Below are 15,926 nucleotides of genomic sequence, written 5' to 3'. Positions count from 1 at the left end.
CTCCCCCCCAGCTTGCAGGGGACACCAGGGCCCTGTCATCCCTTTAGTCTGCAGGAGACCCTAGGGATGTCACCCCCCAGCCTGCAGTGGGATTGGGGAACTGTCACTCCCCAGCCTGCAGGTGGCGCTGGAGGTGTACTGAGGAGACGACGTGTTCCCCTCCAGTTCGCAAGAGACGCTCTCTCTTTATTTCTCTATGATTCCTTCCCCGTGAGGTGACTCCGAGCCGTAAAACACAGCGCGGGTGGCGTGCGAAGGGAGCGGTTTACGGCAGCGAGTGTCGTAAAAGCCCCGAGAGGACGAAGGAGTAGGGCGCAGCGGCGGCTCGCAGGTGAAGCTCCTGGGTTGGAGGGGGGCGGGTCTGTTCCGGGGTGTCGGGCCCGGCCTCTGGCTCGCGGGGAGCCTCATCTCCCCGAGTTGTGGGGGACCGGGCCACCGCGCTGCGCGGCCGGACTCCGGTTCTCCCCCCCCCCGCGCAGAGTGGGGGGGGGGGCGGTGCCCGGGGGCTGCAGGCCCCGCCCCGCGCTCCCGCCAACAGGGGTGTGGGGGAGCCGGGGGTCGCCTCACGGGTTGCCCCAGCTCCTGCCTCCGCCCCCAGGGGTGCGTGGAGGGGGTTGACCCAGGGGTTTTCTCCAAACAGGTTTCTTAGTGCCCCCCCCCATCTATCGTGGAGAGGGGTTGGCTCGTTTTCGGGGATGGCAGCCCGTGAAGCTAGGGTGGGTTGTAGCTTTCGGGTCGTCACCATTATAAATAATGAGCAGTGCTTGCCTGCATTCGCTAGGGGTATTTCTTGCTGCTTTTTGCAGCACTCAGCAACTTCTGATCCAGTTGTTCAGAGATGAAGACATCTTTGCAGGATAACGAAGTTTAGCCACATATTGAGTTTGATTTTAATTAAATCTACCTTGCATCTGTTCTGTTTGTCGAACCATCTATTTCCCATTAAGGGAGAAAATTATGTCTACAAGGGCATTTTGTTTCTGGTACAAAAGACAGTTGGGAACAAGTGTTTTTCAGGGTTTGTTTCCATGTTTCTGAAACATAGCCACTTTTTGCTGACAGATTTGGAAATGTAATGTCTTGATATTTCAGTCACATCTCAACTGGTACAGAACTCACGCAGCTGATCTGTGTTTATGATTTCCTTCGTTTTGAGTGCTTCCATTACGTTCGTAAAGTCTGCGAAACTAAGGGCTTGTCTACACCGGCAATGCTAAAGCAACTGCCGTGGTAGTGCTTTAACGTGGCTTGTGTAGTCGTGGCAGAGTGCTGGAAAAGAGCTCTCCTGGCACCCTAAAAAAACCATCTCCACGAGGGGCATAGCTACCAGCACTAGTGCACTGTCTACACTGGTGCTTTACAGCACTGAAACTTGTGCTCAGGGGGGTGTTTTTTCACACCTCAAGCGAGACACTTGCAGCACTGTAAAGACAAGCCCTAAGCTTCTCATAGAACTCAATGGGCTTCAGAGTCTTCATTACATCATCTGAAGAGAAATCAAACTAGTTATCAATATACAAAAACATAGAGTCATAAAACTTAATGAAGTCTTGCTTTATGTTTGCTTTTTGTTCTGGTCGTGGTTTTCCATCAGTGTGGTGTGGAATCCTAAAAAAAAATCTTCTTTACAATTTAGCTACTTCATCTTAAAATGGTACATCTTTGTGTACACATCAGTAATGCAGAGCTTTGATTCTTCCAAATGCCTCACAAGCTTGTGAGGCAAGTCACACTTGGGGGCAGGGGGAGAACACCTGTAAATTTCCACAGTGCAGGTATACACACTATCTATCTTCAGTGAAAATTTTATTTGAAGTTACTGGGCAAGCATCTCCTAGTGACTTGAAACAGGCCTTAATTGCAGGCCAGTTTCTCAAAAGGTGGTCAACTGCTGGGTTAAGGGATAGCCATCTTCTACTCACATGTTTCAAGTACTTCCTTCCGTTCAGTTTCAAGAAACTCAGAAAAAACCTTTACGTTCTTCTCTGCACTTTGCAGGCACAAAAAAGTGTTGAAAATTTACAACCAATCATTTCTACATCAACTAACAGCACATTGCTAGCACGTTTGCAGGTATCGTGGGTTGTGTGTGCAAGGTAGTTTGCCTTCAGAATGCAGTCATTTTCAGCAATAACTGATGCATCTGTGAACTATGGCAAACACAGCTTGGTGTATTATCAGCCAAGTACGCAGTAATACAATTAATATTAAGCTGGTGTTTCTCTAGGCAGTTTTTAATGGCACGATGAATCTGCAAGTGGCATTCATCACTGTCTTCATAAAAATCAAGCAAATTGCATTGAACACCATTTGATGTGATAAAGTATCCCAAGCACATTGGAAACATCTTTCTTTTCCTTTTATTTGAGGCATCAGTTGCTACAGAGAAGTACATGGGCTGTTGTGTTGGCACTGGAATAAATCCAGTAAACAATTCCTCACGGACTTTGGGGCCAAAACATTGGTCACCAATAGCTCTGCATTGATTCTTTCACAAGACTGTTAACAATATTTGAATCATGAAACATTTCACTAGCAAGCTTATTGCCACAGTGTATGCTGTTGTAACTAAGGCTGTGGTTAACTATGTGGTAGATGATTGCAATTTCTCATGCTGCAGTTCTGTCACCTTCAGACTAAGAGACAAAGAATTTGTTAATATTTTGTCATACCTTTGGCATGTATGCTTTTTCTTATGTCCATTGTTACCAGTGTGCGGCATTAGGTCAGTTTTGCCTCCATGCTTGATAGTGAATTCACACCAGCAAAAAGTACAATAGGTTTTACCAGAAATCCTATAGAAGTCAATGAATGCTTAAGTGTTAGTAGGATTAGAATTTTAGGTCTGGCCTAGACTAAAAATGGATTGCTGGTATGGCTAGATTGGCAAACACTCCTAGTGTAGATACAGTATTTACAGGTAAGAGTGCTTTTGGTTGTATATTTTATCATAATAACTAGCTCTTATACAGCACTTTTTTCATTATAAAGCATCTTGAGATTTAACAAAGGAGGTAAGTTTTTTAATTATCCTTGATTTACACATGGGGAAACTGAGGTACAGAAGCAGCAAAGAGTCCTGTGGCACCTTATAGGCTAACAGTTAGTTTATAAGGTGCCACAGGACTCTTTGCTGCTTTTACAGATCCAGACTAACACGGCTCCTCCCTCTGATATTTGAGATACAGAAGTGACTTGCCCAAGGTCACCCAGCAGGCCAGGGTCAGAAGAGTCAATAGAATCCAGGTCTCCTGAGTTCCAGTTCAGTGTACTGCCTACTACACTATATAAGCAAAAGCACTTTTGTGCTAGCATAACTCTCTCTACTGGGGCTTTTGCCAGTATGCAAATGTCATAAAAAGAATCACACCTCAAGCAATATTCTATACGGGCAAAAGTTTCTAATACAGACCATGCCTTGGACCATAAGCTTTCTATGGCGGGGTAATCTTTATTTTTGTGTGTCATACTGCGCGAACCACATTGTTGGGTGTTGAAATTTCAATTAAAACATATAGTTATAAATATACTGAAAACATTAATAGATTTTTTTTAACAAAATCTAAATTGGGGACATAAAGTAGATGACAATATCATATTAATTATACATTTTAAAAAGTGATTTACTGCTTTGTTGATGAAAATGCAGACGTAAAAATTCCACATTTGCTACATAGCATTATTGCCTCATTCTGGTAGTTCCACAGCCTTACTGTTAGAAATAAAGCATTAAAACAGCTGCACTGTTATTGACAGTGTATTGTAAAATTTAGACTGTCTATAGTACAGTCTCTCTTCCCTGAATAGCCAATAGTGTAAATAAACATAGAATGCACACTGGGGCCAAATACAGCAATCGTTATTGGGTTAAACTCCCTGTGACTTCAGTGGAAGCTTAGCTGGAGTAGAAAAACTGGGTAAGAACACAGGGCTTATTTTACACACCTGAGCCACACGGTACAGTATCACAATTGTTAAAGATCATGCAAACCTAAGAACATGCAGAGAAATGCAAACAGAGGAAGGTACCAACTTCCTACATGTCGCATATAAAAAAGGTGTTGAAAATTCATGGAGATCTGTTGCAAAAATGCAATCATAAAGTACATTTAACTCCTATCCAACGCTTTTGAGTGCATTGCCCTTTGGCCTGCTACGCTAGTTGGGAGATCAGACACAAGGAGAATTAAGAGATTTACAAGGGCTTGTGAATTATAACCTCCAAGATCATACAATCAAAAGGTCTGTATATATAAAAAATATCTGCGAGTACATGCATACATGTGTGTATATATAAACGGGTCCATGTATTACTTTAACTGAGTCTGGTGTTAAATACTATTTTATCAATGCATTTTATTATGAATGAACCTTGTGTACAACAGGCGCCATCCATAGAAATGCCATTGAGTGGATATTTTTATTGTTTTAAAAAATGATTCCAAAACATTTTCTCTCTGTTCAGATGCTAAAGAAGTTAGCTTATATTATCTCTGTCTTCCTGCAAAAAAATAGATACTATATGTTGGATGAATATTTAACTCTTGCTTCTGCTCTTGTGAAAATAAAACTTAAATGAATCACTTGGAAAAAGTATTAAATCGTGCACTAAAAAGCCTTATTTGAAATATCTGCTTTCATATGCTTCTGCTTTACTGAGCTAAATCTCTAGACTGATCCTATAACCGCCATTCTTTATCTTCCTCCTCACTTCCTGCTCAGCCATGCCATTTTGGAATCTCCAAGAGCAGCTGGGAGTCAATGTGGACAAATGGATGGTGCAGCAAAGCTCAGAGCAGCCCTACAAGCGGGCAACTCGGTGCCATGCCTTTGAGAAGGAATGGATTGAGTGTGCCAGTGGCATTGGGCGCACTCGTGCACGCAAGGAATGCAACCTAGAATATGAAGACCTCGAAGAGTGTGTTACTAGGCGCAAGATGGTAAGAAAATATGAGCTAGGTATGGGCAGGGGAGGGAGTGAGGTAGAGGGAATGTATATTACACACAGTGTGAACACTGGGATAAATAATAAGGGCTATGCAAAATTTTCAGTCCAGTACAAAGAGCAGTAACAATACACCTGTCACTAACCCCTAGGTCCCAACTTCTGCCTCCAGATAAACGTCTGTGATTCCTAGTGACTTCAGTGGGAGCCTGAGAGCAGAATTCGACCATAGAAATGCATGGTTAGGATGCAGTGAGAAATTTAGTATTCTGTAGAGAAAGCAGGGCAGAATATCATCAGTGGATTAGTCCTACGTCTGACTCTCAAAACATTTTTTTTTTCTTGGAGATTTTGTTCCTAGTCAGTGCCTAGTTATTGTTGGGATGAGTACATTGTAGAGTCTGAGCAAATAACCTTGTTGTTAAATTCAGACGTGGAACTCTTCAAACCTTGGCAGTGTTTGTGTTTATTTGTAAACCTGACTCTCTCAAAAAATGCTCCCTTCAATTCCTTTAGGCTGAGGCAACAGATAGATCAGCTCAGCAGGAAACCCAGTATGTCAGGTGACATGCCTGTCGTGGTTAACTGAGCCCCAGAGCTTGGGGAACATTGCAGCAGGCTGTCTACTTTCCAAGAACTTCAGCTGTGATTCACTCAACTTCCTGCTCCCCAATGCAATAATCCATGATTCAATAAGGAAAACATGGATTTGGGATCTTTGATGGGTAGACCTGCCTTCTTAAAAGGATGCCAAGGACTGTAGTAACAAGGGATATCAGGCCATTCTGAGTAATATTTCCCAGTTTCTTACTGTTTCCCTGTTTCCTGACTGCAAGGTCTCTAATCCTACTGTAGTCGCAATGTGCTTGTACCGTGGAGGAGTTATAAACAAAAATGTTGCCCATTAAGATGATACACACATCAATTAGTAACAGGTAACTGAGCATATGTTATAAAAAATAGTTTCCCTCGGAGGATATTTAGCGGTTATGTAGCACTGTAGATTTTCGAAACAGTTTACGAACATGAGCCCTTACGCCCCTGAAGCTGCTTAAATAAGGTTAATTCTCTCTGCTCTTATGGGAACACAGTGACAGATAAGATTACAAGGGCAGCTTATGTGTAATGGGGCCATCATTGACGAGTTCTTGGGGGCACGGCAGAAAGGGACTTCAGGAGAAGGAGTAAGATGGAAGGAAGTTTAGTGTTGCTTACTCAGAGCATTGTCAGCAAATAACAAATGAGGTTAAAGGCTGTGGGGTGAACTCAACTCTGAATTTTCCCTGTGGTTTCTATGAAAGTTGTATCTTGACTCAAACCATGGGATTCTTAGTAATAAATGTTTATCATATGGTAGCTGAAAGACCCCAGTTGGGACTGGAGCCCCATTGTGCTAGGGGCTGTACAAACATAGAAAAGACCATCCTTGTCCTGAAGGGTTACAGTGTAAAGGCAAGACTTTCTCTAGTGGTTGCAACTGTGCGCATGGTGCCTTGTACTTAGGCATATTAGTGACTCCATTCATGGAGCAGTCTATTAGGACGCAGTTTTCATTGCAACGCAAAATATGCTGGGTTACTCAAATGTCACCCATACTTTGGCTCACTTTACTTGTTTGTAATTTTTGTCTTTTTTTTATTTTTTCTTTTTTTATAACAAAAAACCCCCTCAGTGCTCCTAAAACACTATATGCAGCTCTTACAGCCGTAATAAGTGTGTGTGTGGCTGATGAAGGGGACGAAGTAACATGGATAAGGAAACAAATTCTAGTTTAAAGTTTTCCTGGGAGTGATTACAAATGACAGTGGAAAGATTTTTTTAAAAATTCTGATAATGTCTATTAAAAGACAGATTGTTATATTTTACTATCTGTAACCCAAGAAAAGTTCACGTATGTGTGTGGTAGTGTACAGCCCCTTCAGTTGCAGCCACTGTTGGGACACATGGCTACATTTAGTTCAGGTTTCCATTCCATCCAGTGGAGCAATGCACACGTTGTATAGGTTCTCTTTGCAGTTATACTCTGTTGGGAGGGGATGTGGTAATACTGTTTTTACCTTGTAACTAGAATGTCCTAGCACATTTGTGCCAGGGTCCTGACCTGTGAGGCTTTGAAGGAAGGTTCACTATTCCAGCTGCTTCTCTAGTGTCCTCTTTTTCCTGCTACACAATCTCTATTCCTTAACTCATTTGTCTTTGGCAGATAACACGTATGATAACAATTTTGGCGCAGAAGAAGCAGCTGATAAAGGAAGGGAAATACACACCACCTGAGCACCACAGTGGCGAACCGGAGGCCAGGCCTTGATCTGCTGCTGGTGACATTGAGTCCCTCTGACAGCAGAGCTTACCATGCATCACCCTCTGTGCACGTGTTGTGGGAATGAAACTCCTCTGTTAAAGTTAGCCCAGTTATACCCTGTGTGCAGCTGTTCAGCCGCTGGCTGTCTCTCTCTTGCAGGCCAGCCATGCAGAGTATATATGTTCTGAATAAAGGACCTGTCACCTTTTAGATTAAGTGATGCCAGTGTCTCTAACTGATCAGTTCAGAAATTAAATATCTCCTTAGGAACCCTCCTCTCGGCTCTGTCTTTTTTTCCCTCAGGAGTGGCATATGGGTTAGTGTCGTAAGTGTGAGAGGGCACTAGAGCAGCTCACAAATGCATTGTAAAATCTCCTGTGCTGACATTTGGGGCCTGATCTGCAAAGACACTGGCTGCCCACAACTCAGTTGGAGTCAATGGGAGCTGGGAGCGCTCAGCACCCCTGAAAATCAGGCTGTAGCTATCTGCCTTCCCTTCGTTACTTCTGTGTCCTTTAAAAGCCCCTGCCACATATCTTAGTATAGCATAAACTAGACTGTCTGGTCACACAGAACGGGGAATCTGCACATTGTTCTCTCTGTGATTCCAAGAGATCGCTACCCATCAGCAACGTTCTTCCCTTCGGAAATATCTTCACAGCTCTATTCCATATTCATAGTTCTACCATAAAGCTTCAGTGCCCAAATCCTAAACTCCAGTCCAATAATAAGTCAAATTTGGATCCAAACTTCCTTTAAAGTTCAGCCGTTTGGATCCTGGATTCTGGGGCAGGCCTGTCTCTCTGCTTTCTCCATGTGCTGTTAATTGGACCCAGCAGGAGGAGCATGAGTACAAATTTGGAGTCAGAAGGAATCTGAAAGATTGATTGGTTCATCATCTTGTGTCAGCAGCTGGAACGCGGAGCCAAACTACAGCATTTAGAACAGCTTCCAGAAGTCAGGTCCTTTTTGTTGAGGTAGAGGTGTGTGTGTGCGCGCATCTCATGCAGTTCAGCGTGTCCAAAATATACGACAGGAATGACAGTTCATTTACAGCCTGCTCAGTTGCTTCATGTGCTGTGGGATCAGTGTATATATATTGGACATATCAGGGACCTGGAACATTAAAACTGGGTGACAGAACTTCATGGTAAAATACAACATTTGCATTAAGATCCAGAAAGTGTTTGATCACTGTAGAGAGACAACATGAGTGAGGTAATATAGTTTATCAGTGCAGATTTCCTCCTGGCCTACCACCTGCAATGATATGATTTTTGCTCGGCAGCAATAAACTTTAGCCTTTAAACCCTGTGTGTCAGTCTGGTCAATCTGAAGAAGAGCTCTGTGGCGCTTGAAAGCTTCTCTCTCTCTCTCTCACCAACAGAAGTTGGTCCAATAAAAAATACTCCATCACCTGCCTTGTCTCTCACATATCCTGGGACCAATACAGCTGCAACACCATAAATCCAATCAATTGTGTTCTGGACTCTCCTAATGGATGACTGGCAACCGTCCAGGCTGGCTCTGAGTGTCTGTGGCAATTCCACTTTCTACTACCTTCTAGGCTTCTGTGCACGGTGACAGCTCCCGCTCAACACTTAGGAACTGGGGCATGGTACTCGGGTTTCTTATCTTTGCAAATGTGAAAGCTTTATTTTTGTTCTTCATTGGCCTGAACACCTAGCTGGGTTTGGAAAATGGTTGAAACAAATATGTACCTGAGAGCATAGAGGGGAAATGTCTGTTTTAATCTAGGGTTTTTAATACCCAGGGATTGGGATTTTAATGTTTAATCTTTGATAGATGGAGTCTATGAATTTCTTGATCCTCTCAGAAACCTACAACTAAGTTGATGCATGATGATATAAACACTATAAATTACTGCAGACAGACCAAAATGCTGTTTAGAAGGTGATAAAAGCGTCTCATTATTTTTGATTGAGGATTTATTGTTCTTTAATTCTCTCTCTGCTGATCCCTGCATTTGTCCGTTGTTCAGCAGGATATTAAGCCTTGTGCATTAGCATTGAGATACGAACGGGCTCCTTGGTCTCAAAGAAGCTGATGAAAGATGGGTGAGAAAAAAAGAGACTCATGAATCTGTTGCTTGCAGAAATGGCTTAAATAATCATTTAAGGGGAAAAGAACTCCAAGCTCACAGAGTAAATTGATTTATGCTTAACTGGTATTTTCTTACGTTTGCTGGACCATGAACCTTCTAAACTTCAAGTCTTGGTAAAGGAGCTGGCATGAAATGCTTGGGAGAAGACCGAGCAAAAGAGCTAGATAAAGATATGAGGAAGCATCTACTAAGCCAGCAGTGTGGTCTGTAAACAACTCTGTTAGGGGAGAGGCTCAGTCCTGCTCTTCCTCCAACATGAAATTGAATGGTTAATAAAGCTTCCTACTGCACACTGTGAAGTCAGCAAGAAAATGTAGCTTGCCTGGATGTGTAAATCTCCCCGCTGCCTACAGAGAAAAGCAAACAGCTAATTATCACTGTCTTTCAAACACCTGCACCTGTCCTGGGGCTGGGTGGGTAGTGTTGCTGGAGGAACAGTTACTGGGTAATCTCCTAATTGGAACAGGACAGATCAGTGAATTAGTTGGGGATGCAGAGCCTTTCAGGCTCCTGGCTCATGCGGCGGACGGTAAAAAGTTGTTGCACTGAAATCTGTTGGGTGGTTGGTGTGAGATGAGTTGGGGGGCTCAGACCAGGTGCTACTGGACAAATGCCCTCATCACAAAAACTCAGTCTCAGCAGAGAGGCCAAGGGCTGATTGGGCTGGGGAGACTAAGCTTAACCCTTGAGGTGATGCACACAGATAAAGCCAGCCCTGGCTTAAGCAGGTGCAACTGGGCCAACATGTTCTTAGGGCTCTGTGCATCCCAGATTCATGTAGAGAGGAGAGATTAGGCCCTTTCTGTAAGACCTCCCTGTTCTGGGGTAGCACAGATAGATTTTTATAGCCAGAGTAACTGACTCACAGCAATGTTCAGTTACTTGCATGTGGTCAAACTTGGCTGGGAATAGACCCCACAGTCCTAGCCTCTGTGCCCTAAAGTAAAACAGCGCAGTCTAGTCCTATCAGGTCTAGCTTTGGGCTGGGACTAATAAATCAGCAAGGAGGGACTTTTCGTCCCAAATCTTGACATAAGCAATATTCTCTGTGAACCTTGATTAAAAACTTGTTTGTCAGAGTGAAAGCATAACAGGTGTCAACCCTGCAGCATGTGACTTTCAGGTGAGTAAGCAGGGTGCTGGGGGAGCGAGGATCTTACTGGTTTCCTGATAGAAATTCTTCTCCAGCTGCTGCCTCCAAAACACATCTTTCCATTAATTTCCTCCTGGAGGAGTTTGTGAGTTTTCCCTCCCCCTACAGGCCCCAGCTGATTGATTTCTATAACCCAGATGGATTTCTGCAGCTAACTGTTCAATCTGATTCATTTCTGCCATAATCCACATGGTGTGGGATGGAGACATGCTTCTCCCTGGCAGGTTGTAAGGCGAATGGAGTGGGAAACATTAGGATGATGGAATGCAAACAGAGAGAGACCCCAGCCCACAAAATTTGGAACGTGAGCTGGATCTGGATGTCAAACAGCCCAAAACTCGGGGATGGCTGCATGTGGAATTTGGGGTCAGACCCGAAGGCACCTGAGGATGAAGCACTTATTGTTGCTCAGTATCACATTCCTTAAGTTCACATGGTGGCGATTGTGCCTCCCCTTAGCGTGAACTGTGTCTGAAAATAATGTTTTGAATTAAATCTGGCATTTCTCAGCCTTTTTGTTGTCAGTGACCTGGTTGCTGAGAAGAATAATGTAATGTTAATTCTGTCCTGACCAGATTCTGATATGATTTACACTAGCTTAAATGAGGAGTAAATCCACAGAACTCAATGGAGTTGTACTGAGGGTGAGATCCAAATCAGGCTCTGAGTATGGAAGCTCAGTGTAAGAGACAGGAAAGCTTTACCCAGTCAGATTGCATTAGATTCGGATAATCCAGAGAGGAACTGTCCTGTGTGATGTTTTCAAACGTGAAACCTGTTTAGTGAGGTTTTATGTAAAGGGAGTGAAACTTATATAATAGTGCTGACATCCAAGTAGATTATTGTGCCTCAGATACAGAGGTAGGAGGGGGGAAATATTCCATATGGAGATCAAGGAAACAGACATTAAAAGAGCTATGAGAAAAAAAATGCTTTAAGGTAGAACCTTCCCAGTGTGTTTTTTGTAAGCTCCTTGGGCAGAGACTCTCTTTCTTATGGTGCTCAGCATACTATGTTCATTTAACAAATAAGAACTATACCACTAAAGCACAGTGCTGCAAACCAAATAGCGCGCGCACACACACATACCCCGGTGTAATATTTGCATTGGATGGAGTAGTTACAATGTCCTGGAGGTCTGGTGATGATGTGTCATGGGTAGTGATGCATGTCGCACATTCTGGGTGTTCAATATGGGTCATGGCACACCAGCTGCTGCATATTTAGCAGTACTGAGAAACTATAAATAGGGGTATTTAGAGAGAAAAATGGGGGGCTGTTTTTACCTCATTTAAATACATTGGAGGGGGAAAGCTTTTTGGAGAAACGGAGTGGGGGAGTGATAGCTATTTTGCTATAAAGCTCCCCCCGCCTCCCCAAGATAGGCACAGCTGGCCTATTGTTATATCTATTATGGCAATGTCTTGGAACCCCAATCAAGGATGGGGGGCTTCATTGTGTTAGGTGCTGTACAAACAAGTAAAAGTGTCCCTGAGCTTACCACCTTGACCTCCCCCACATGTCTGGAAATCAACATGCAAGAAAGAGAAATCCCATCGTGTGGAGAAATCCTCCAGGACTTGCATGTGAGATATTCCATTTGTTTGACAAACTGGCACTGAAAAGAAATAAGGGGCAGGGGACAGCGCTCCAAACAATAGCTTTGCAGTGAGCCACTGGCTATTAGCCACTGGCGTTCTGTCTAGCCCTGCTCAAAAGCCAGGGACAGGGGAGCTGGCTGACAGTCCCTGTAAAGAGAACCCTCTTGTATCTCATTTTGGGACCATCACATCCTCCTTATTGGTGATGATTTATGATGCAACGAGCCCTACTACATAGATGTGAGCCGTGCTTTGCAAAACATAAAGAGAAGGTCCTTGTCCAGAGGTGTTTAATGTTGTCCTAAATGGTGTCTCTCTCTGTGTCCGATAATTCCAACACAAGAAGATGCAGAGAAACAGTTGGTGAGGAGGCCAGTATAGGAGGCTTGGGGAAAGGAGTGGGTTTCAAGCAGGGGTTTGAGGGAGGCCCACTTGATGACTGTTCTGATGGCATCTTCATCACAGCGCTCATTCAATCAGTTGCATCACGAGTCCCTAGAAAACGGAGCATATAATAGCAACTGCGACTGACTCATAACTAGAGTGGTGCTAGTGGAACAGGCGGGTGCGACTGTGATAATTGCTACTTTGCTAAATAAACGTCCTGACAGACTCTGAAAGAGAAGAGATGTGTCTAAAAGGCAAAAAAAGCTCAACGACCTGGCAGTGTCAGAAGTGGCAATCAAGGCTAGTCCAGGCGTCGAAGGAAATATTTAAATATATCTAAATACTTCTGTCTCCCAAGTGGCTCTTTAGATCATTCCACAATCTAATTGTTCTGTCAACAGCTGTTCATGCAGCAGAGAGCTAGTGGCAATGATAGCGGTAGTGATAGCAAGAACCAAGAAGGGCTGAACCATTCGTGTTGGTTACAGCTGTATTTGAAATTTCAGTTCATGAGCAAAATAAATGAAACCTGGGGGAAAAATCCCAGTTCAGAGAAAGATCAAAATACACCCAGGCAATTCCTGGAAAGATGGAGAAAGCATCTTTATCTCCTGATGGGTGAGTTGCAGCATTGTGGAAGTTTGTTTTGAAACACAAATACTAGGAGTGAAGATGAGCCATAATTTAAGTATGTTTCCTTAAATGACAGGAAAATTTTGGCCCTGAAACTCCCTGGCTGAACGCCAACAGGCAAACCAGACCTTTAGAGTCCCCCCGCTTCTTGTGCAAGTCACGAGAAAAATCCTAAAAGGAGGATGTTTTCAGTGCATATTTTATATGAACTTATTCTCCAGTGTTTGCTTCATTGGGATTTTATTGGCTTGAACCTAAAGTATGAAACCCTAGACATAATCTAGAGAGAGTCAGAAGGAAGGCAGAGAGTGAGGACAGCACAAAGACCTCTCCTCAGAGGTCCATCCGAAATCCTTGGAGATTTTTCTTGTATAGCTCTTAATGTGGATACCAGCCATCCACAATGAGGATTCCCAGAGGATGAGGCACATAACATACTCAGAATGTTAGGGACCAGTTTTTCCAAGTCCTTAGCCACATGAAATCAGCTCATGGAGAAACCCTAGAAACCCTTGGAAAAGATTTACCTTGTCCTAGGCCTCGCCTACACTAGAGAGGAATTGCTGGTATAACTACAGCAGTCTGTCTATCTTACTGGCAAACCCTCTGTAATGATGCTGGTCTTGGTGGGACCCACCTGAGAGTGCCAATTCAGGACAAACTGCTTCAAGCAGGGCAGTTACAGCCCAAGGCAAACCAAACCAGCCAGACAGAGAGGACTTTGGTCTCACCCCACTGGCTAACCACAAGTCACACAAGCAATTCCCTTGGACACTCCATTTTCCCAGTATCACCACCAGGGCCACTCGTCCCTGGGGATGAATGGTTATGAAAACCAATACCCCAGTAAAAGAAAAGAGGTTCTCTTGATCCCAAAAGGACCAAGCCCCAGATCCAGGTCAATATACAAATCAGATCTTACCCACAAATCATGCTGTTGATAATCCTTTAGAATCTAAAGGTTTATTCATAAAGGGAAAAAGATATAGATGACAGCTAGAATTGGTTAAATGGAATCAATTACATACAGTTCTTGGTTCAGGCTTGTAGCAGAGATAGAATAAACTGCAGGTTCAAATTAAGTCTCTGGAGTACATCCCCCTGGTGGGATGTGTCATTCAGTCCTTTGTGTAGAGCTTCTGTTTGTAGCAAAGTCCCTCCAGAGGTAAGAAGCAGGATTGAAGACAAGATGGAGTTGAGGCATCATCTTTTCACAGAATTGGAAGGAACCTCAGGAGGTTGTCTAGTCCAACCCTGTGCTCAAAGTAGGACCAATCCCCAAATCACCCCCTCAAGGATTGAACTCACAACCCTGGGTTTAGCAGGCTAATGCTCAAACCACTGAGCAATCCCTCCCCCTTTTCCAGGTGTAAGATCACCTCTTTGTCCTTACTGTGGAAAATTACAGCAAAATGGAGTCTGGAGTCACATGAGCAAGTCCCTGCATGCTTTGCTGAGTTACAAGGCATATTTGCCTTCTCTCAATGGGTCAGTTGAATAGACGATGGTCCTTAATGGGGCATCAAGCAGGCTAGGCAGAGCTGATACCATCTTGTCTGGGGTGTCACCCAGAAGCACAGTATAATTTTGAAATACAGACAGTATAGAGCCAATACTTATAACTTTAAATACAAAAATGATATATGCATAAAGACAGCATAATCATAACCAGCAAACCATAATCTTGTTTTAGACATCTTATTTGACCTCCTTTATACCAGATTTGGTGCCACTACAGGACCTTGGTGGCAACAATGATCTATAGGGTCCCAGATTATATCAATAATGTCACACCTAGTGGAGACGCAGTTTATACTGCCAGAAGAGTTCTTTTTGCCAGTATTGCTTATACCAGTTCCGCCCTCAGAATAAGCCCTTCTTCTTGCTTGCTGCTTCCCTATTTGGGGTCAGTAATTTTTTTTATAGCCTCCATCCAAAACATAATTGTATGCTTGGCTTTCATGCCAATTGATCTCTCTACCATCCTCTGATATCCCATCTGTATACTGAATCTTTGACCTCCCCCTTGGTCATCTTCCATCCACGATCATTGCAAAGGCCATTCTGCCAACATAACTCTCAGGTCTCCACGGGACATGTCTATATCAACATAGCCTGGCCTGCCTCAACTTGTCTTCCACCGGGGTAACCTGTATTAGGCCTCTCACAGACTGATTTTGTTTCCTATCACAGAGTGTCCAACCATTTGATCATCTCATCATCTTCATTTCCAGAGTGGAAAGCATACGGATTTCTTTTCTTGTGGCCCAACAAGTCTCTGTTCTGTACATAGATGGGTCGAATTACAGTTTTAGACTCTTTGCTTTTAATTTTATTGGTATCTTTTTTATCACAGAGAACTGGGATTGGCTCCTACCATTTGACTAAGCAGCTTTGGTACAAGAAACAAAGCTATTCTGGGAAAAGGAGTTTTTTTGCTGGTATAAGTGTGTCTACACTAAGTTTTTGCCGGTATAGCTGTGTCGGTTAGGGGTGTGGTGTTTTCACCCTCCTAACTGACATAGTTATGCCAGCAAAAATGTTAAGTGTTTGACCCACTCACGCCATTTTTCTGTAACCCCAAATCATCCAGTAGTGGATCCCCATGTCACACAATTACTGGGGTGACCTTTACAGAAGCTGAGAGTGCCTGGATCTATCTTAGGCATCTATCAGTGTGGTACTTAAGCATAGTATCATCTGCAATGGACTTTCTGTGATGTGCAGTGGCAGTCAAAAAAGCTAACAACCTTTAGGAAAGGGATAGATAAGACAGAAAA

The 15,926-nt window shown here is 43.5% G+C and overlaps 1 protein-coding gene across 1 annotated transcript; it reads left to right on the top strand.

Annotated features, from left to right (window-relative positions):
• Positions 1 to 209: 209 nt before the first annotated feature.
• On the top strand, positions 210 to 7,522 carry NDUFS5 (NADH:ubiquinone oxidoreductase subunit S5). Its single transcript, XM_044998148.1, has 3 exons — positions 210 to 331; positions 4,723 to 4,940; positions 7,149 to 7,522. Exons 2-3 carry the CDS (start codon positions 4,725 to 4,727, stop codon positions 7,251 to 7,253), a joined length of 321 nt encoding a protein of 106 aa, XP_044854083.1. The 5' UTR covers positions 210 to 331; positions 4,723 to 4,724; the 3' UTR covers positions 7,254 to 7,522.
• Positions 7,523 to 15,926: the final 8,404 nt, after the last annotated feature.

The sequence above is a fragment of the Mauremys mutica genome, chromosome 23 (genome assembly GCF_020497125.1).
Source record: "Mauremys mutica isolate MM-2020 ecotype Southern chromosome 23, ASM2049712v1, whole genome shotgun sequence".
NCBI lineage: Eukaryota > Metazoa > Chordata > Testudines > Geoemydidae > Mauremys > Mauremys mutica.
This window is presented reverse-complemented; position numbering and strand designations above follow the sequence as displayed.